Source organism: Alligator mississippiensis, chromosome 1 (genome assembly GCF_030867095.1).
Source record: "Alligator mississippiensis isolate rAllMis1 chromosome 1, rAllMis1, whole genome shotgun sequence".
Lineage (NCBI taxonomy): Eukaryota > Metazoa > Chordata > Crocodylia > Alligatoridae > Alligator > Alligator mississippiensis.
This window is the reverse complement of record NC_081824.1, coordinates 107,285,393-107,307,892: the sequence shown is the minus strand read 5'-3', so window position 1 is coordinate 107,307,892 and position 22,500 is coordinate 107,285,393. Positions and strand designations below refer to the sequence as shown.

Below are 22,500 nucleotides of genomic sequence, written 5' to 3'. Positions count from 1 at the left end.
CCCCTGCCTGTGCCTACTACCAGGTAACTCACCAGGATGTGGGGGCTGGGACTATAAGGCACTCCTTACTTGCCTTCCACTAGGGAGGCAAGTGGTGTGGCATTTCCTGGGGACCACCCCACCACAGGCAGACCCAACACACCATCTTACCCTTGTAGGGTGTAGTTTTCCATCATTCCCCAGGACTAGAAACCTCCTATCAATCCCCATAGCTCCTGAGCAGCTGCTTAGCTGGGTGGTATCTTTCATCTGCTTGCAGCAGACTGCTGCCTCAGCTCTGAGGGCCTGGATCTAAAATGGAGGATGCTCAGCCCCCTCCTCCAATCCCAGAGCCTTCCTGTGGTCATGTGACTACTTTATTACCTTGACACATCTGCTGGCTGCCCCAATGCCTGTTCTGGCCCTTAAAGTGGCAGACAGCAAAGGTGCTCTGCCACAGATGGGTATAAACTGTTCAGGAAGGATAGGCAAGGGGAGAAGAGGAGGAGGAATTGCACGTTATGTAAAAGACCTGCATGATTAGGACTCAAGTGCCTATATACTAATGCTAGGAGCATGGGGAACAAGCAGGATGAACTAGCACTCCTGCTTGCAGAAAACAACTATGACTTAGTAGGGCTATCTGAAACCTAGTGGGATTCTTCCCACGACTGGGCGGTACATATTGAGGGTTATAGGCTGTACAGAAGGGACAGGGTGGGGAAGAAAGGGGGAGGGGTTGCGCTCTATGTCAATGAGCAATATACTTCGACCCTCATCAAGACAGAATCGAAGGAGGAAAAAGTAGAAGGATTGTGGGTTAAGTTACATGGGGGGCAAGGAGAAAGGGATTTGGTGGTAGGGGTCTGCTACAGACCCCCACACCAAGGGGAAGAACTAGATTCGGGGCTCCTGAGGCAGCTCTCAGAGACCATAAAACCATAAAAACTAAGGAGGCGGTAGTCATGGGGGACCTAAACTACCCAGACATCTGCTGGGAGACACAGACAGCAAAGTCCCACCGTTCACGCATGTTCCTATCCTGTGTACAGGACCTCCACCTGACACAGGAGGTACACAGTCCCACTAGGGGGAATGCCTTACTGGACCTGGTATTGGCAACGGGGAATGATATGGTAGGGGACCTACAGATTGGTAGTCACCTGGGGGACAGTGATCACCAAATAATAGAATTCACCATAAGTGGGTAAGGTAACTAGTAGGGTGAAAGTGCTAGACTTTAGGAAAGCTGATTTCAATGAACTCAGGCAATTAGTCAAGGATGCACTGAAGAGTAGGAGTTTTGAAGAGATGGGAGCCCAGGAAGGGTGGCTGTGCCTTAAGGAAACGATCCTTGGCACAGAGGGAGACAATCCCAATGCAAGGAAAAAGAGGCAAAGGGGCCAGGATGCTTCCTTGGCTGACCAGAGAAATCCAGGGCAGCCTGCGGACTAAAAGGGGAGCATATAAAAAGTGGAAATGGGGAGAGATTACCAAAGAGGAGTATACCTCCTCTGCTCGCACTTGTAGGGAGGCAGTTAGATGGGCCAAAGCTACCATGGAGCTGAGGATGGCATCCCAAGTAAAGGATAACAAAAAATTGTTTTTTAGATATATAGGGAGTAAAAGGAAGGCCCAGGGTGGAATAGGACCCCTACTAAATGGGCAGAAGCAATTGGTGATGGACAGGGGGGACAAGGCTGAACTCCTCAATGAGTTCTTTGCCTCAGTGTTCCTAAGTGAGGGGCAAGACAAGGCTCTCACTGGGGTTGTAGAGAGGCAGCAGCAAGGCACCAAACTGCCATGCGTAGACCCTGAGATGGTGCAGAGTCACTTGGAGGAACTGGATGCCTTTAAGTTGGCAGGCCCGGATGAGCTCCATCCGAGGGTACTGAAGGCATTGGCCAACGTCACTGCACAGCCACTGGCGGGAATATTTGAACACTCGTGGCACACGGGCCAGGTCCCGGAGGACTGGAAAAGGGCCAATGTGGTCCCCATTTTCAAGAAGGGGAGGAAGGAGGACCCAGGCAACTATAGGCCAGTCAGTCTCACCTTTGCCATCCTAGGCAAAGTCTTCGAAAAAATTATCAAGGCTCACATTTGCGAGAGCCCGGCAGGACAAATTATGCTGAGGGGAAACCGGCATGGGTTCGTAGCAGGTAGATCATGCCTGACTAATCTAGTCTATTTTAATGACCAGGTTACAAAACGCCTGGACGCAGGAGTAGGGGTTGATGTCGTATACTTAGACTTCAGGAAGGCCTTCGATACGGTATCCTACCCCATACTGGTAAACAAGTTAAGAGGCTGTGACTTAGATGACTGCACAGTCTGGTGGGTGGCGAATTGGCTAGAGGGTCGCACCCAGAGAGTCGTAGTGGATGGGTCGGTATCAACCTGGAAGTGTGTGGGCAGTGGGGTCCCGCAGGGCTCGGTCCTTGGACCGATACTCTTCAGTATCTTCATCAGCGACTTGGACGAGGGAGTGAAGTGTACTCTGTCCAAATTTGCAGATGACACAAAACTGTGGGGAGAAGCGGACACGCCGAAGGGCAGGGAACAACTACAAGCAGACCTGGACAGGTTGGACATATGGGCGGAAAACAACAGAATGCAGTTCAACAAGGAGAAATGTAAAGTGCTGCACCTAGGGAGGAAAAATGTCCAGCATACTTACTGCCTAGGAAATGACCTGCTTGGTGGAACGGAAGCGGAAAGGGATCTTGGAGTCCTAGTGGACTCCAAGATGAACATGAGTCGGCAGTGTGATGAAGCCATCAGAAAAGCTAATGGCACTTTATCGTGCATCAGCAGATGCATGACGAACAGATCCAAGGAGGTGATACTTCCCCTCTATCGGGCGCTGGTCAGACTGCAGTTGGAGTACTGCGTGCAATTTTGGGCGCCGCAATTCAAGAGGGATGTGGATAACCTGGAGAGGGTCCAGAGAAGGGCCACTCGTATGGTTAAGGGCTTACAGGCCAAGCCCTATGAGGAGAGACTGGGGCACCTGGACCTCTTCAGCCTCCGCAAGAGAAGGTTGAGAGGCGACTTTGTGGCTGCCTATAAGTTCATCACGGGGGCACAGAAGGGAATTGGTGAGGTTTTATTCACCAAGGTGCCCCTAGGGGTTACAAGAAATAATGGCCACAAGCTAGCAGAGAGCAGATTTAGACTAGACATTAGGAAGAACTTCTTCACAGTTAGAGTGGCCAAGGTCTGGAATGGGCTCCCAAGGGAGGTGGTGCTCTCCCCTACCCTGGGGGTCTTCAAGAGGAGGTTAGATACGCATCTAGCTGTGGTCATCTGAACCCAGCACTCTTTCCTGCCTATGCAGGGGGTCGGACTCGATGATCTATTGAGGTCCCTTCCGACCCTAGCATCTATGAATCTATGATTGCTCATAGCTCCAGTGTGAAAGTGGAGATTGTCCTGTTGAAAGTCTCTGGGTTAGGGTCAGGGGGGCAAACAACAAGGGTGATGTTGTGGTGGGTGTCTGCTGTAGACCACCAGACCAGGAGGATGAAGTGGATGAGGTTTTCTTTAAATAGCTAGTGGAAGTTTCCTGATCACAGGCCCTGGTTCTCATGGGAGAATTCAGTCACCCTGACATATTTCAAGAGGATAATACAGCAGAGCACAGGCAATCCAGGACATTTCTGGAGGGTGTTGGGGACCACCTTCTGGTGCAAGTGTTGGCAAAACCAACTAGGGGCCATGTTCTGCTCATAAACAGGGAAGAATTGGTAGGGAACATAGAAGTGGATGGCAACTTGGGCAGCAGTGACCATGAGATGACTGAGTTCAGGGGAAAGGAAGGAAGGCAAGCAGCAGAGTAAGAAAAGCAGATGTTGACTCACTCAGGGAACTGATGGGCAGGATTCCCTGGGAGGCCAGTCTGAAGGGGAAAGAAGTCCAGGAGAGCTGGTTGTACTTGAAATAAACCTTACTCAGGGTACAGGAACAAACCATCCTGATGTGCAGGATGACTAGCAAGTATGGCAGAAGATCAGCTTTGCTTATCAGGGAACTCTTCAGTGAGCTAAAACACAAAACGGAAGCTTAAAGAAGTGGAAATTTGGACAATGAGTAGGGAGGAGTATAAGAGCATTGCTCGGGCATGGAGGGATGAAATCAGGAAGACCAAAGTGCAGCTGGAGTTGCTGCTAGCAAGGGATGTGAAGGGTAACAGGAAGGGTTTCTACAAGGGGAATATCAGGGAAAGTTTAGGTCCCTTACTGAAAGGGGGAAGGAACCTAGTGGCAGATGATGTGGAAAAGGCTGAAGTACTCAGTCCCTTTTTTATCTCAGTCTGCACAGGCAAGGTCAGCTTCCAGACTACTGCACCTGGCAGCACAGTTTGGGGAGTATGTAAGCAGCTGACAGTGGCAAAAGAACAGGTTATGTACTAAATTAAATATCTGGATGTGTACAGCTCCATGGACCTGGATGCAATGCACCCACTGGTGCTGAGGGAGTTGGCAGTTGTGATTTCCAGGAATGGCAGCCTCACCTCAGTCCGTCAGCCTCACCTCAGTCCCTGGAAAAATCATGGAGCAGGCCTTCAAGGAATTTATTTCTAAGGACTTGGAGGAGAAGGTGATTAGGAACAGTGAGAATGGATTCATCAAGGGCAAGTCATGCCTGATCAACCTGATTGCCTTCTATGATGAGATGACTGTCTCTGTGGATCTGGGACAAATATTGGACATGATCTACCTTGATTTTGGCAAGGTTTTGATATGGTCTCCTGCAACATTCTTGCAAGCAAGCTAAGGAAGTCAAAGTTGGATGAATGGACTGTAAGGTGGATAGAAAACTTGATGGATTCTCAGCCTCAGTGGGTAGTAGCAAATGGTTCAATGTCTACCTGGCAGCTGGTATCAAGTGGAGTGTGGAGATAGGAGAATAGTTTGACATAAACAGGCAAGGGTCTTTGGGTAGATGTGATATCTTTTATTAGACCAACTAAATAGATGGAAAAACATTCTTTGCCAGCTTTTGGACACAAACACCCTTCCTCAGGTATAGGGAGACTCTGCTGGTGTTACGTGTTCTCCAAGGTAGAAAAAAGACATAGTGCATTTAGTTTGACATAATGCATTTAGACTTCCAAAAGGTTACTGGATAATGTCCTGCCCTTGAAGCTGCTAATGAAGATAAATAATCATGGGGTGAAAGTCAAATTATTGTTGTAGATCCAAAACTGTCAAGGAGATAGAAACAAAAAGTAGGTTTAAATGATCAATTTTCATTGTGGTCTCATAATGTTGTGGTAGGTCGTATTTTAATTTACTTATTAATCAGGAAAGGTAGCAAATAGTAATGAAGTTAAACTTGCAGATTCACAAAGTTATTTTCAGTTAGTCAGGACTAGAGAGGCCTGAAGGACTTCAGAGAAATTGAAACAATCTGAATTAATAAGCAAGACTACTATGACCAGTGAAATTTAGTATAAATAAATTTGAATATAGTGCATATTGGAAGGAAAACACTAAAATTCTCATACATCTTTCAGGGTTCAAATTTAATCATGTCAAGACATCTCAGCCTAAGATCTCAGTCTAAGTATCTCTATAGCCATGCCAATATAGTCCACAAGTTAATGTGCAGCTGTAGTTAAGAATACTAGCCAAGTATTAAGATAATACTAATAAAGAACAATTAATATTGTACAAAGAACTTTCATGTCTTTATATAAATCAGGGGTGTAGCTGTATGTAGAATATTGTAAGATGTTAACACTTTCTCATAAAAGATGTTTCAGCACTATACTAGGTTTAAAAAAAGAATGACAAGAATGGTCAAAAACCTAAAAAATGCTTACATTCACAGGAAGAAAAAAGATTATCTTGTAAAGGAGACAAGAAGAGTGGACATTATAAGAGTATTTAAAAGAAAATAATTTATGTTGTCTGCCTGTGCCACATACATGACAACAAGGAAATATCCAAAGGAACTAAAAGGCAGGGACTTCAAAAGGAATAAAAATAAATACTTTTTTTGAGACAAAATGCAAATTAAACTCATTGGTTCAGGAAGCTAAGAACCAAATATAATTAATAAAGAGATGTTTGAAGATACCCATTTCTTCATCCCTTTCCTCCACCTGAAAAAAAGAGAGAGAGAGAGAGGGAACAGCCAAAAGCTGAGTATTCATAGATTCATAGGTTCATAGATGTAGGGTCGGAGGGGACCTGAGCAGATCACCAAGTCTGATCCCTTGCCCTGGGCAGGAATGACTACTAGGGTCATATGGCCCCCACTAAGTTAAGCTCATATGACCCCATTTAGGTAGTTATTGAGCCTCCTTTTAAAGACCCCTAAGGTAGTAGCCAGCACCACTTGCCTTGGAACCTGGTTCCAGATCCTGGCCACCTTGACTGTGAAGTAGTGCTTCCTGATGTCAAACCTGAACATACTCTCAATCAACTTGTGGCCGTTATTCCTTGTTACTCCAGGAGGTGCTCAGGGGAACAGGGTCTCACCCATTCCCCTCTGGTCCCCCCTGGTAAGTTTATAGACAGCCACTAGGTCCCCTCTGAGTACTGTCAGAGTACGTGGGAGTCCCAAAATCAAGTCATCAGTTAGAGCAGTGACTAGAATCTTAGGGCATATCTAATTCAAATTTACCCTTCCAGGCAGCAGCATCCTTAAATAGGCAATACTACAGGCCACAGGCTACCTCCCAAACTGGAAATAGTGTAGACATTTTTGCATGACATTCTAGGCTATATAGCATAGTTACTCAGCAATACTAATTGTAAGAGGTAGCCACTGCCTAGAAAGGGGAGTATGCTGGTTTGACAAGCCCAGTCTCCCATAAGCCAGGTGAGTACCTTATCTGCAGGTCCGTTGGTGTTTCTATGGTCTACCTCTTCCACCAGATTTAAACAGTATAAAGAAATGTTACATTCCCATGAGAAGTTTCATTGTCAATGAACTGGTATTTTCCCTGATACAAAGAAGGGGGCTTTTTTTAAACAAAATTCCAAAAGATGGTCCACCCCAACCTTGAGTCTAAAATCTACAGGACAGTGGCCCTAGGTTCCCTAATTTTGAATGCTTCATACTCTGTATGAAAGCTTTGGATGCCTGTAGACATGTAGGGAGGCTGCTCCAATGCACTGTAATTACAGTGCTTCAGAGCAGACACTCAGTTAATTGAGTCTGCTGGAGTGTGCTAATAAGCATGCTCCAGCTAGCATTTCCATCTCATGTATCAGTGACCCCATACCTCAAAATGGCAGCAGGGGCACTTCAGCTAAAGCTTCTTCACTGAGCTTTAGTTAAAACACCCCTGCCACCGTTTTGAAGCACAGGGATGCTGATACTCGAGATGCTATAGGCGCTTTAATTACAGTGGCTCTCAGAACCACTCTAATTAAAGCACCCTCCCCCACACCTCTAGAGCTTGTGTAAAAATGCCTTTTGATTCATGGTGATTGTGAAGAATAGGAAAATAAGATATGCATCTTTTCTATCACACTCATAATGTATTGTAATGTTTGATATTTCCCTCCACAGAGTAATGATAAGCCTGTAGCAAAGCTTTAGTAAGGGAATGACAGGTTGGTGTCTAGCTAGAGTTATTAAGGTTAAGGATAACTTACCAATGATTTTACTTAATTTTACCTAGTCCTCTTTGAAGGACTGATCTGCTAGGCCTATTCAGTTAAGTGGCTCTCAGTTTATCTTCCTCAGAATGATCTTGTCTAGGAAGAACGAATACAGTCAGCAACGTCCCTGATAAAGGTTTCACATTCACCGGGTCATCATTTTGCTATATTTAATGTTCTTCCCTTGCCCTTATTTCATGCCCAGAGAAGATTTATTACCAATGTTTACTCTGGAAAGGTAATGTAGGCTTTATCAGTTGTAGACCAAGCTCCTTGGGTCTGTTTATGTTTTTGCTTAATTTTGTATACAAGTACATTGCTCAGCTTCTGAAAAGCATTGCAAATGATATTTTTGTCCACTTTTTCAGCTTTTCATTGTCATTATAAGTTTAAGTAACAGCATTTGATCTGAGGCAGCAGTAGTCGACTTGAAGTACCTCATGAGATCTTAGGGACACAGACATCTGTGGGACATCTTAGGGACACAGACTTCTGTATCATAACTGGGTTTAGGCATATGCTAGGCACTAAACTGCTCAGCTCTGTCAAGACTGGGGTAATTCTTAAAATACACAGAGCCACAACTCTGGGAGGCTGAAGAAAAGTAAGAAAGGAAGGTTCCTATGCAGTTTAGGAGCTTTCAGGAGTAGGCAGCAACCAAACAAGGGTTTTTTCTTATGCAGTTAATGACTTAGGCACCTGAATGACTTCTTAATCCCACTTTATGTATGGAAGTCCCTTTTAGGACCTGGCCTAAAAGTCTTACAACAGGTTTTGTAATTATGGATGTATGTAGATGAAGTGTTTTTTTTTTAAACACTACTTTAATTTAGGGTGAAGTAAACCCCTGTGTCATGTACACCCATGTCTTACCTGCCTCTCCAGTGGCGGGGAGGGGAGGGTGACCTGATGGTGGGCTGAGTGGTCCCTGGGCTAGGGGTGGTAGGGGGTAGTGCTTCCCTCCATAGCAGCAGCAGCCTCTCCCCCAGGTGGCACCTACCAGCAGGCACCTGGCTCAGGAGGTCCTGAGGGCACCGCAGCTGTGGAAGGAAGAAATGAGTCCCTGCACAGCTCATGCAGGCAGGCAGGTAGGTTCCAAGGAAGAAAAAAAATTATCAGGATCAGTGCTTTTTTTTCCCTTCAGTGAAGACTGCCTTCCCAGGCTGCAGTCAGGCTGTCTGCATATCCCCTGAGCCACAGAGAGCCTGGTGCTTTGCTCTGTAGCTGTAGGGCAGAAAACTATAACTCCTCAGAGGTGTTTTAGTTTGCTGCAGCCCAAAGTCATTTAAGGCACATTACACCACTGAATGTGCTACAGCGGCTGGAATTCATGTGCAAAATGCCACTGACATATTCAGTGGTCCAAGGAGGTGATCCTTCCCCTCTCGGCGGCACTGGTCAGGCCGCAGTTGGAGTACTGTATCCAGCTCCGAAAGCTGCTCTAATTAAAGCGCCACCACATCTCCTGTGCCAGTGTCGCGGTGCTTAAAAATGGGAACAGGGGTGCTTGAACTAAAGCTTGTCAAATGTGCTTTATTTAAAGTGCCCCCACCACCATTTTTAAGTGCAGGGACATTGGTATACAAGATGCAGGAGGCTGCTGGAGCGCAGCAATTGCCACACTCCAGCAGACTTGATTAATCGAGTCTGCTGATTAATCAGTTAATTGAGTCTGCTCTGATGTGCTGGAATTCCAGCATGTTGCAGGAGCCTCTGTGCTTGTGTATAGGAGCCTGGAGGTACTAAATTTAACGAGCATTAGAAAAGCTGTGTTAATGTGTGTGTAAATGTGCCTGCAGAGAGCCAGACTAGTTAAAAACTAGCTAGTTCAGCTATCTGAAGCGGTATAATGTCTTAGTTGCCTGAGAAGCAGGACTTATGTGCCCAGGTGAAGCACTCTGCTGTTATGTCTACAGTGCTTCCACTACTTGAGCTGGCTAATTCAGAATTGCACAGACACACCATTAGTGGTCTTTCGGAAAGCCAAACATGAATGCATTTTTGTGCGTTTAATCATCTTAAACCCGAATTGTTGCCATAATTTTGGCCCCTAAGAACACCTGTGTGTAGTGTTCTTAGGGGCCACTGTGTGTAGTGGAACAACTTAAATTTGTTTTAAGTTACTGTCCAAAGCACAGTATTTTCTAAACTATATGGTGCTTCAAAGACCCTCCCCCCTCTTTTTTGTCTCTTCTTTCCATTTTGCCATCCTGTTAAATTACTATTTTGGAAAGTGCATTGTGTGCCTCTATCTTGGAGTATAAATGAAAGACAGCAAAGATCATTTGGGGATTAAAGCTGTAGATGAGAATCTAAAAAGCTCATTTTTAGTTCCATTTGTTGTGAGACTTCAGGCAAGGCCTTCATTTCTCTTCCTCTGTTTCTGCAAAATGGATATAAAGCGTGTTTTATTTGGCATTAAATGATTTAAAGTTTATATAGTCTGGAGAAGTCCTCTGATTGTAGAGTGTAAAAGTAAAGCATTATTATTGGTATTATTTACAGTTAACTTCATATATGGGGAAAAAAAGTATTTTTCTTTTTTCTTTCAGTTATGCCAAAAAAAGAGGGAGAAAAGAAAGGTAAAACAATTATTTTCACTTGACTGAAGTATATTTCAGGTTTTGACTACTGTGAGAAATGTTTCTTTCATTCAGTGATACAATTGTCATGACACACCACTTCATGTGCTTCCATCAGACAACTTTATCTAGTCCTACTGTGATAGCGCAGTTGTGATTTCCAGTACTGTGGGTTCCTTTTTACTACAGGCCAACATAGCCCAATATCACACACTATAATCCTTCTGACTGGGATGAAAATGAAAGGCTCTTGTTACCATGGTACAATGTGTCAAAGAGAACAAAACTTTCAATCCCCTGTGTGTGCTGACTTGACTGTTAGTTCTTTTCAGAATGTGCTTTCTTAGATAAGTTTCATTTTCCCCTTTTTGGATCTGCATGCACAAATATATGCCTTTGTAGAAATCATAATACAGTATTCAAGCAGTAAGGGCATGACTCAAAGTCACCCATAAAAGTCAATGGAAAGATTCACACTGGATTGGACCAGGAAATATCATGTTACAATAATAGTTATCTATGAGTCCCACCTCTCAGATGATTTGACAAGTTATTGCATGCAGCATTATCCTCAGGTTAATTTCAAACAGAACCTTTGGAGTGAAATATAGCTTTGGACTTCTGCATTAGCATTTTGTTTCATCTATCTGGTTCCACAAAATTTTCAGTATTTATATTATTGGGGGAAAAATTATTCAAGTTAAAAATCCTTGGGATCATATTCAATGTTCTTCCCCCAAGATAAGCTCAGAATAATTCTACAGATGGCATGTGAGTTATTTGGGATTTAGGTTTCAATAAACCTCTATGCTTAGAAGCAATTCAGCCAGCCATCTGAGTTTTTTAGCCCCACTTAAGCTCTGTTGCAATCCAAATTGGTCTGAGAGGTAAAACAACTCCACCAAAGTCCCTAATTCTTTAGCCACTGCCAGACAGTGCCAAGTGACTGTTGCTGATGGTGCCTACCTTTAGTCTAATACTTAGAGGCAAGAGTTACTTGCACAAGAAGTGGAAGCCTTGCATTCTACAATCACCCTTCCCTGAGACGATTCACACCAGTAGTTCTCCAATTCCCAGAACAGTTACCTAACCACCAGGCTATGGATCTAGTTCAGTATGGCTCTCTCCCTTCCTCCTAGTTACCGCTGGCAGCCTCAAATATAACTATCATGGCAGAGGTGTAGCCAGGCAGCTCTGTGTCCTGGGCAGCTATGCAAGGCCTAGGGCATCACTGGCTACCATGGTACTGATCACAGTAGCATGATAAGATGCTGCTGCTGTTGTAGATATTTTCATAACCCCCTTCATCCCTCACAGAGACAGCACCCAGGACAGCTGCCCCTGTCCCCTCCCTCCCTTAGTTATTTTACCGTGTCACAGGGACAAAAAAGAGCAAGCAAGGGATCTGCGACTCTGTGGACCTGTTAGGAGGTCACTCCCCTAATAAGAAGAGTCTCAGCTTCCAGTCCTTGCTGAGCAGTTTATTCCAGGTATTTTTAACCAAGACTTCCTAGGAAAATGCATGAATATTCTTGACCCCTGGTTCTTGAACCAAGGAGTACCCCTTCACAAGGCCATAGATTTTCAATCCCTCTTGCTTGTTCTCCTTCTGATCGCATTATTGCCTGAGGCTGAATCTTAACACCAGGTTTGGAGGGGTCCCTAGGATGTAGACTGATTAGGTCATTTTCTGGGAAGTGGGAGATGCACGGGCAACTGATGCCACCTTAGTCAGGCAGGTACATACGCCCCACAGCAACCAGTCAGCAACTGGGGGTATCTCCCCATGGGCAATCTCGCCGCCCCCTCACGGCTGATCGCACTGACCAGAAAGCGGCTGCGGCACTTCATCCAGGTGCTCCCACTCCCTGACCAGTGCTCACAAGGGGGCACTGACACTCCCCCCTGCCCATCACCTAAGCAGGAAGTACGGCCTGTCAGGGGGTGCACCAGTGCTCTCATATGTTAGTATGAATACCCTCAGTATAGAATAGAACTAGAACTCAGATTTTCCATTTTCTCGGAAAATGCTCTCAACACATGCTGTTGACCAAAAGGCAGACATATTTGCTTATGACACACAATTTCACTTAGCAGTTCTGTTGATTAACTGCAGGCTCCTCTTTGCTGTCCGCCTAGGTGAACTTATAGGTTGCACCTAAGTTTCTTCCTTTGCTTTATAGTAAGCATCTAATGAATCATTTAGGAGCCACCTAAATAGCTGAATAGGATTTGACCTTTAAACCTGTATAACTGAAAACAGAGTTTGGCCCTTTGTTATTATTTCTGAAATACTTTGACAGTACTTGTTTTCAGTGCTTTTTAAAGAAAGGGTTTGGAGCTCCTTTGTGTCATATATTGCTGAAAAGTGGAATCTGCTTTTCCTATTTATAAAATGACTTTTAATCTCACTATTTTTGTTATTCTTTGTACAGTTGTTAACTGAACTAGAAAAAAGATATCTCAGCAGTTTTAACAGCTCCAGGGTATAATCTTGGCTCCATTGAAATCAGTGGCAAAAATCCCATTTAATTCAGTGAAGCCAGGATTTCAGTGAGGCCAGGATGTGCTTAATTAAATAACAACATTCATCCTAGTTATCCAAAGCAACAATGCTAAATAGGTCTCAAGAAGAATCGTTTGTCCAGGGACTCATGTTCAATAATTGAAGCATGAAAGAAAGTACAGGAGCAGGGAGCATCTGAATACTGGTAGAAATACTTACAACCATTAGCTTTAAGACATCAGAAGGCTTGCTGTGTTTGTGCTCCTGATCATATTCATTGTTAGATCCAGAACTGAAAGGAATAAGGTAATTGCCTACGAGAAAAGAATGCTATCATTGTGAGGCATGTAAACGGATTTATTCATTTACAGGGAAACATTAGGGGACTTTACTACTCAGAATCCCCTTTAAAAATGTTCATTTTCCATAGTTTAGAATTCTTTTCCTTCTCTCCCAGCAAAATTGAAATTATGCCTTTTTAAATAAATATTCTTATAAGAAGGAACTGGACATTCATGTTATATTTACTTTTTAATTTTTTATGTACTGTGCAAACTGAAATGTTATATTCTCCTTCCTTCAATACTTCCTTTTTACATAGGGCATTTTGCCACAAGGGCAGATGGGGAATTTTGCATGTATTTATCTGAGCAAAAGAGAGATATGTTTAATGTGCAGTAGCCAGTGCTGACCTACTTTACACAAATACTGGGGAGCCAAGTAGAAGGATAGGCCAATCTGAGTTGCTTTATAATATTCATTTCATTTTAAATATTTTAGACTTCTGCATCCTCCCCTCTCTTCTCTTTTATGATGTCAAAAACAACCTTTGCATCAGAGGGAGAGTAGCACTGAGGATAGAACACACCTTTGCTTTAGATTCTTTAAGCAACCAATGAAAATAGGCAGCCCAGAGGAAAAAAAAATGTTGCTTTTGACAAGATATCCATTCACTTCCTCAGCTTGAGAGAAGCAGTATGATTCTTCCCAAAAATAAATCTGCTATCCTTCAACTTTCACATTTAACTTTACAGTATCCATGAGACCCAGTGAGAAATTGTTCCTTTCTAGTGGCTACCTCTCAGCTATCATCATGTTTTTTCTATTCTATCTTTATCAAAAATTGCCCCAAGCCAAAAGTGTATTTCTCTGACTAGCAGTAAAATCAGGGACAATGTTTATTAGTTTTGCTTAAGGGTAACACTTTTTTTGCACATCTGCAAAAATAATAGACATGCCTAGCAGCTGATCTAAAATTGACTGGCTCATTACCTAAAATATATCATGCTACCTACATGCATGAGTTCAAATAGGACTATATCATCTGTCATGCACATCATGTTGCATGTCAGCAAGGTACTGTATGTGCATTCTTCTCCAATTATTATTTCTTATTTAAATAGAAACCCTTCATCTAGGAAGGGAAGAATAATGAGGCATACAGAGAGACAAGCCATCATAAAAAAAAAAGGTGAAGATAAAGTGGCACTTCCTAATGACATATACTGAATACAGTGACTATCAGGCATGAAGAAATATTAAAGAGAAAGAACTGAATTAGAGAGAAGAAAGCTTAAATATTTCATCTATGCTTCAGTTGTGAATAATATAACAGGGAGTGCTTAGGCCTAGTTTACACATGTAAATGATGCATTAGCCACTTCTATTCAAAAGGATGGCTATCATAGATTGTATGACCTGAGAAAATAAACTCAGCCTAGTTATACAGTTCCCAGCTGCATGTTATGACTTATTTCAGCAACTGTGAGAAAGTGAAGCCGTCAGATAGGAGTATAAAAAGCTGTCACAGTTCCTAAAGGGCATGTGCAGACAAATAATTCAAGCTTTCACGTGAAAGAACTTTGTAATTCCTCACAGGAAAATTTTGCTGGTACTGCATTAAAGTTTTAAACTCACACTCAAAATGGAGTGTACCAAAAACTATAGCTCAGAGGGCAAAAATAGCTCAAGAGACTGGAGATGGGATGTAGCTTTCCACCTTTAGGGCACCTCTTCAAAACTAGACATTTGAAGTCTTTCTGAAGTGAGCTGCACATCTTAAGAGGTGGGCAGAAAATTCCCATTAGAATATTTAATTCCATCAAATGCTTTGAATCAATTCCACTGGAATGACTTATAAAAAAAATAGAAATAAAAATTGTCATAGTGTTAAAATAAGACTAGAAGGCACCTCAGGAGTTGTATTAAACCGAAAAGTATGGGTGAAAGACCTCTCAAGATCTCATCTAGTCCAACCCCATGCTCAAGGCAGAATCATCCCTTACTAAACTAATCCAGACAATTGTTTTTCTAACCTGCTCTTAAAAACTTCCACAGATAGAGATCACACAACCTTTCTGGGTAATTTGTTCCAATTTGTAACCACCCCAATTGTTAGAAAGGCCTTCCTAACATCCAACTGAAATTTCCCTGGTTGCAATTTAAGACAATTAATTCTCTTACTATTCACTGCAAGCACAGAGAATAGTCTATCACCATCTTCTTTATAACCACTCTTCAGGTATTTGAAGAGTTTTATCAAAAGCCCCATCAGTTTTTTATTCTCCAGACTAGATAATCCCAGTTTTTCCAAGCTTTTTCTCATAAATCATGCTTTCTAGTCCTCTAAACATTTACATTGCTCTCTGATGGACTCTTTTCTAATTTATCTGTATTGTTCTTGGAGTTCAATGACTAAAGCTGGACATAGCACTCCTGGTGAGGCCTCACCTGTCCTGAATAGGCCATAGGATCACTTCCCTTGACTTGCAGGCGACACTACTGTTCGTACAACCCTGTATGGCATGGGTCTTTTTGTAGCAAGAGCATACTTTGATTCATATTCAGTTTCTAGTACTTATAACTCCCCAGTCCTTTTCTGCAATACTGCAACATAGCCAGTCTTCCCCTAATGTGTATTTATGTACATGATTGTTCTCGTTTTTGTGTAGGACTTTGCATTTGTCCTTATTAAATTCTATTTGATTTAATTTCAGAAAAAAATTCTAGTTTATCAAGACCATTCTGAATCCTGTTTCATTCTGAAAATATTGAAACATTTTGATTTTTCACTTTGAAATGACAGAAAAAAATAAATGGAATGTTTTGATTTTTATTAAATTAAATTAAATGTTTGATTAACCCCAAATGAAGTAAAGAGCTTTCTTTTGAAGAAAGTTTCAAAATATGAAATGTAGCCAGGTTTCATCATTTTAAAATCCTCCAGTAAATGGAACTTGCCTTGCATTGTGTTCCAATCTCAGTTCATTTGATAGGATCTATGACAAAATTCATGCAATTATTGTTACAATCTCAGTAAAGAGGTCAAAGAATGGGGATGGCAGCTGAGCAATCTTAACACACTTTGGCTGTGGACAGACTAAACTTTCAAACATTTCACAAAAGAGTGATGATGGACTTGCTGCTAGGGAGTGAGCATCAGCTGTTCTGATCTAACAGTTATGCCTGTTCACTCCTAGACAAGTTTCCAAAGGTTTATTGAGCTACTGCCACCCCTGCCCTGTCACATAAGCAGGGAACGCTGGCTCTCAGGGGGTGAACCAGTGCTGTCAGGGGATGCACGTGCACCTCTGTGCACCCCCTACACATTGCCACTGGAGCTGCTTATATAGGATTAATTTGGTACAAAAGTCCTGTAACAGAGTGTCCATGAATGTGTTTCAGAATTTAGCCCTTCAAGAACAAAAAAGACACTTTATTTCACTTACCAGTGGTATTTATATGCCACCTTTTGGCAATGTTAAATTAATTATAAACATATTAAATCTAGCCAATACAGACTAGCAAAAATGAAACAAGGAAATATGACCCTGGGTTTATGAATGTCTAACACAGATAACAGAGTTAGCTTATTTCTCACAAATGCTGTGTGTGAGGCTGGAGCACAGATCCAGTAGAATAATGGCTCCCAACCTCGGGTCGCGACCCAAATCAGGGTCACGGGAAGCCCGCCCCTCACTCTACCCCTTCTGCCTGTGGGGCTCTCCCCGCACATGGTCCGTGCAGCTCTTGCTGCTGTTCCTCCCCGTGCTGCTGGGCATGAGTGAGTTGGTGCCAGGGGCGGGGACATGGGAGTAACCCAGATTTAGGGTTGCAGCAAAAAAAGGTTGGGAGCCACTGTAGTAGAATAACTAGGTTGGGGCAAGTGGTAGGGGGGACCTACCCTGGACACTGACTGTGAGCTAGTGCCAAGACTCCTCTTACCTGGAATCTTTGCCACAGCAGAAGAAGCTCTGTGCTTCTCCTGCTCGGCCATAGGAGCCAGGCAGGGCAGTGCCACAGCAATCAGTGTGTTTGGGAGGGCAGGGGAGTAAGTAGAGTGGTGCTTCCCTCTACCCCCCAGCCTTTGCAGTGCCAGGGAAAACCCTACACTGCCTTGGCCTGGCACTGGAGCTGTGCAGGGCAGCACATACCAATTGGTATATGAGGGGGAAGTGGGGAGAAGTGAGGCAAACAGAACAGTGCTTCCCTCACACTGAGGAGACTTTGCCAGAGCAGGTACAGCCTTGATCCCAATATGTAAAATATATCCACCCTTGGAGGTTTCAAAACTCAACTAGACAAAGTTTTGGCTGGGATGATCTAATTGGGGATGGTCCTGCTTTCAGCAGGGGGTTGGACTAGATGACCTCCTGAGGTCCCTTCCAACCCTAATTTTCTATGATTCTATGTATGCATGGGGGAAGTGGGGCATGAATGGGACATCAGAACCCAAAGGAAGCCCAGCCATGGCAGAACTGACACCAATACCACTGTGTGCCACTTCTCTGGCCCTGGAAACTGGCCCTGCCACTGTGTAGACCTTCCTGTTGCAAAGGGCAGACGTATGCCTCTTGAGCAGAAAGCAATTCAACTGCTACGGTGATAGGACTTGTATCTTTTCTTTGGCAACTACTAGATCTCAGTGATGCACACTGGTGCATATAGTGATATTCATGATTAGTACGTTGCATGACCCCTTTTATTCTATACAAAAATCTCAAGGATCTGTAAATCAAAAAAAGACCAAGACAGTACTAGATTTAGGACTGCTTAATTTTTCCTGCTAACTACTTAGATTGGAAGGAAGCTACTGAATGTAACAAAAACAGAACAAGTTAATCCTATGGCCTAGATCTACAGTGTGTATGTCGGGATGTCAAATATATGGCCTGTGGACTGGATCCCACACAGAGAGGCAGGGCATCCAGACTGTGAGGCTTCCCACAGAGCTGAAATGGCATTAATCCCTGTACCCAGCCATGAAGGTTAATACTGATTCTGCTTGCCTTGCCTCCAAAATGTTGGGTCACAATTCCCACTGAGAATGCAATTCTGAGGTGGCATTAACCCTCTGGATGCTGGTCCTGACAACAAGGCAGCTCAGGAAGCCTCAGGGGTTAACACCACCACTGATCACCATGCCTGTAAAGAATTGTATCCCCAGTGGGGCTCATGACCTGGTGACAGAGTGAACTGTGATAACGTGAACCACCCACAACAGCCAGAGCTACTGTGCCAATGGGGCCAACACCAGGGGGTTAATGCTGCCATCACATTTTCTTCTTCTGGAGATGAGTAGTCCAGCCCATGCAAAATCTGATATGCAGGACAAATTTGGTTGACACCCTTTGTAGACATAGCTAAGGATATTGTACGAGATTGTTCTGAAGAATGATAGTTAAGAAGTGGATTGTCTAAACCTACTACCAAGACATACATTATACTTGTTCCCAAGAGAAAAAAATACATTTTAAATAAATGCAAAATAAAATGCATAGTAATTAAAAAATATATATTGTCAGCATTTCACTTTCACTTTTAAAATGTATTTAAAATAATAAGTAACAGGTATTAATACAGCCACCAGATGGAGCTTGGAAGTTTCCCTGAATTGAAAAGTAAAGTTGTCAGTCTAGCTAAGTCAAAATTAGCCTTTCTCTACTACAGAAGGTCATTTTATGGAAATGCTAGATTATTGACAAGAACGATTCAGTTAAAGGAACATGACCATTTCTGCCTTTGTTCTCATTTAGTCCTTGTAAAGAATTTTCATTTAAAAGTTATACTTTTACTATGTACTTAAAAATTTAAAAAGTGTTCCATACTGAGACAGAAAAGGAAATGTTTAATAAATGTTGATGTACATAAACATATGCAATGAAGATGAGACATGTATGGAAAAGTCTGTAGCATTTTTTTACTGAGGTTCTTAACTAATTTACCTGACTTTCTATCTGTAATGTGGGTGTAAATAAATACCCCATTTCACAGACTTATTGAAGAATGGATGTAATAAATTACTATAAAGCACTTTGAGCACCTCACATATATCAAGCAGTAAATATATGTAATTATTACAATAGAAAATGTATTCATATAAACCATTCCATTCAACTCACTGCAAGACTGTTTCCAGAGACTAAAGACATGACATAAAAAATTAAAAAAAATGAGCAGCAGCAAAAATAGAACTTAAATTGTAGTGAATGGATTATTTTTGTTTTAAGATCTTTTACTACTGTTTTCTTTTTTTTAGAACCTGAAGTAAAAAAAGAAGCAAAGCCAGCTAAACCAGGTAATTATCTTAATGGCTCATAGACTAGCTTCCAGTAGGTCACATAACTGGGACCATGAGCCTCACCCAGTTTGGTCTCAGATGCTTAGTCAGGACTTGTGCATAACTGAGGCCAAGAATGCAAGTAGCAGCGCAAGGAAGCAGGAAAATGTTTCTGTAACCAACACCTGGTTAGGGAGCAGCTTAGGTCCTTGTCCCTATTCCTACAGATTTTTATGCATTTTACATTAAACAGTCATTGGCTGATGGAATATAAATAGTTATTACCACAGAAATCAGAACACAAGACAACCACTTCCCAGGAAAGTGCTGTAGCCCCTTCCTCTTGCTTGCTTTCCTTCTGGCCTTATGAATCATGTATTCTTAATTGACCAAGTGGGACAGCTTCAATAGAGTGGGTAGAGAGTGTCTTTCTCCGAATTCTACTGCCTGAGCTCTGGAAAACCTAAATGTTGGTATGTCTAAGACTAAACTGGCCCTAAGGCCAGTTTTCAAATTGGAGTTCCCAAAGTTAAGCTCCAAAATTCATATCTAGACACCTAGGATTAAACTCCAATACTGCCCAAGTGATTTAGATGCATGTAACAGGGTGGTCTGGCCCATTAAGAGGTAGCAGAAAGCCTATGGTGAAGGCCAAACAGCAGGTGTTCAGCCACTCGAGGAGGCCCCTGCAGGCAGTTAAAAACCCCAGAGAGAAAGCAGGGATTTCAAGCTAGAGGAAAGAAGCAGTCCATGATTAGGAGTAGGACTGGAACCCTGTTAAGCTCCGAGCCAAAAAGGTCCAGGGAGAGGGCACCTCCTACTATCCAGAGAAGATTTACTGGTTTTTAGTTGTTTATTTATGTGCTTATATGAGCAAGGCTCTGCTTGCTGGAGAGCTGGAGGGGCAGAGTAAACCTGCAAGGGGCAGCAGGTTCACTAACCTGCTTACAGGGTACCTGTTTTATGTTCTTAATGTGTTTAGGACCTTTTAGAAATCGTACACAAAACTTTCAGTGGGTGCATCTACATGTGTGCTTTACTGCAGAGCCAACTAATTAGCTCCACAGTAAAATGTCACTGTCTACAGGTGTGCCCATATTAGGGCGCAGTAAACGAATTAATTCCACTGTAGAATAGTACTTTCCAGGACAAGACTATCCTATAGCATATAGTTATATGAGTTGAACTGAATGTATAGAAGCTGACCCGGCTGGCTGGGTCACAAGGGTGCTGTAGTCTGGGGCTGCCTACCAGCTAGCCCTGCCGTTGCAGCATTGTTGTACCCTAGCCAGCCCCTCCATAGCACATTGAGCCATGTCAGAGCAGCCTAGCAGGCTGATCCCCCCTGCTGCTGCCCCCTGGACCCCCTGCCAGCTGGGGCTGCTCCGACCTGGCTCCATGAGCTGCAGTCCCAGGCACACGTGTAAATGCTATGCCCAGGAGCAATAAACTCTGGTGTGAACTGTGCCAGAATTTATTGCTATGTGCTAATTGCACATACAGTTGCACCCAGGGGGGATTTAGCCTGAATCTTGTCCTTGGTTACATTTTTTTTGCAGGCCCATTCAAAGCAAAATTGAGGATGCCCTTTTAAAGGAAAGAAAAACACTTGTAATTTATTTAGTAAGGTACCCATAAACTAATTTTAAATGTATATTTCATGAAAGTGATTTCATTTACTGTTATTATTATCATTTATGTTAATCTTTTTACTTGTACTAAAGTACAACAGTAATTTATTCAATCCTTGTTACCAATAACTGGAGACAATTAAGCATATTTTAATGATTATGCAACAGCTGTGATTTCTAAAAAAAGGTTTTATATAATTGATGGCCTGTGTTGTCATAGTGTGCTAGGTGTGATAGATTTATATTGGAATAATGTTAGCAGCACTTTCAACTGTCAATGAGCACAATATATTTCAACACCTCAGTACCACTGTAACATGAGTAGTTGGCCAAAAAAATACCAACGCAGGGTAGGCTATTTATTCCTGTATCCATAAATTTTACACATTAAATACTTGCAGGAAGCCTTGATGGTTTAAATATAATTCTAAAATGAATGATTCTTGGGTATGCAACTTTAAAAATATCTCATTATTTTAATGATGAAGATTTAATTTTTAGAAATCTGCTTTTTCCAAGTTTATACGGAAAGCAAAAAATTATAGTCAGTGGAATTACACCAAAAATGAAGATAAAGATGCTCTGATTCCATGGGATAGTCCTTAACTGTAGGTTTAACCAACATTAATTTGGCTGGCAGCAGGGAAAAGTCCTGTCAAGTGTTGTCAGTGCTTGTTGTACTTTGTAGTCATGTCTCTAAAATTATTTGTATTTTAATTTTCTATATGATGTATTCTCCATATCTTCTATTTTCCATTAATTAAAGTGCAGGTTGAACTCATGGGCACTATGGTTTTTCTATACTTAAGTGAGATCAGTCAATAAGAGAGAAGGATCTGACTAGTTAAGTCTAGATCCAGGTCCAAACTATTTCCATGGAATTTGGATTCAGGATTTTGGTTCACGGCTTTATATCAATAATCATCATCTACACAATGTGGCTCAAGATATAAACATATTGTGGGACTGAGGGAATCCCAGACTTGGGGGTTTGGGACTGAGCTCCTCACTGCATGATAACAACAATAACAAGTACCTAGGAAATGGTACTTTTCACCCAGATGATATAAATAAATAAATGAAATAATATGAATTCTCTAAAAACTAGTATTGATATTAATAGATCATAGAATTTAAATAGATGATCTAAAAGTCCCTGGTCAGACATACAGCATAGTATAAACCACTCAATGTTACTAGTTAGTGCAGTATTGAACTCAATAACTTGTATTGGAATAAAGCAGAACAGTTTGGACTAATTGTCACATCAGTGAAACATAAGTCTAAAATTATTGTAAATAAAATATAATATAGAATCTTTTATGTGAGTTGAATGTTCCTTGCCATGTAATATTAACAGTCACCATTTAAGAATTTTATTGGGGGATGACGTGGAAATTGTTCCTCAAGTATTTCAAAATTTATTTGGGGGCAAGCCTATCTCTGGACTCATGCCAAAGGCCACACCCAATTGACCCAGCTATAAATGGTTAACTGGGCACTCAGACTGGGGTGTCAATGGCAGCTGGATATTGTGGTAGCCATATCACTCCCTTGTGTACAGTTGGCAACAGACAGAGGTGGGCCTTAACCATGCTAACCCAATAGGCTTAAAAGTTTT

At 42.3% G+C, this 22,500-nt stretch overlaps 1 protein-coding gene across 1 annotated transcript in view; it reads left to right on the top strand.

Moving 5' to 3' along the window:
* LOC102575231 (triadin) overlaps nt 1-22,500 on the top strand; it is a 191,077-nt gene that overhangs the window by 105,449 nt on the left and 63,128 nt on the right. Inside the window, exons 20-21 of the mRNA XM_059724101.1 lie at nt 10,154-10,183; nt 19,228-19,266. Coding sequence (XP_059580084.1) covers nt 10,154-10,183; nt 19,228-19,266 — 69 coding nt within the window. The remainder of the gene's footprint in view (nt 1-10,153; nt 10,184-19,227; nt 19,267-22,500) is intronic.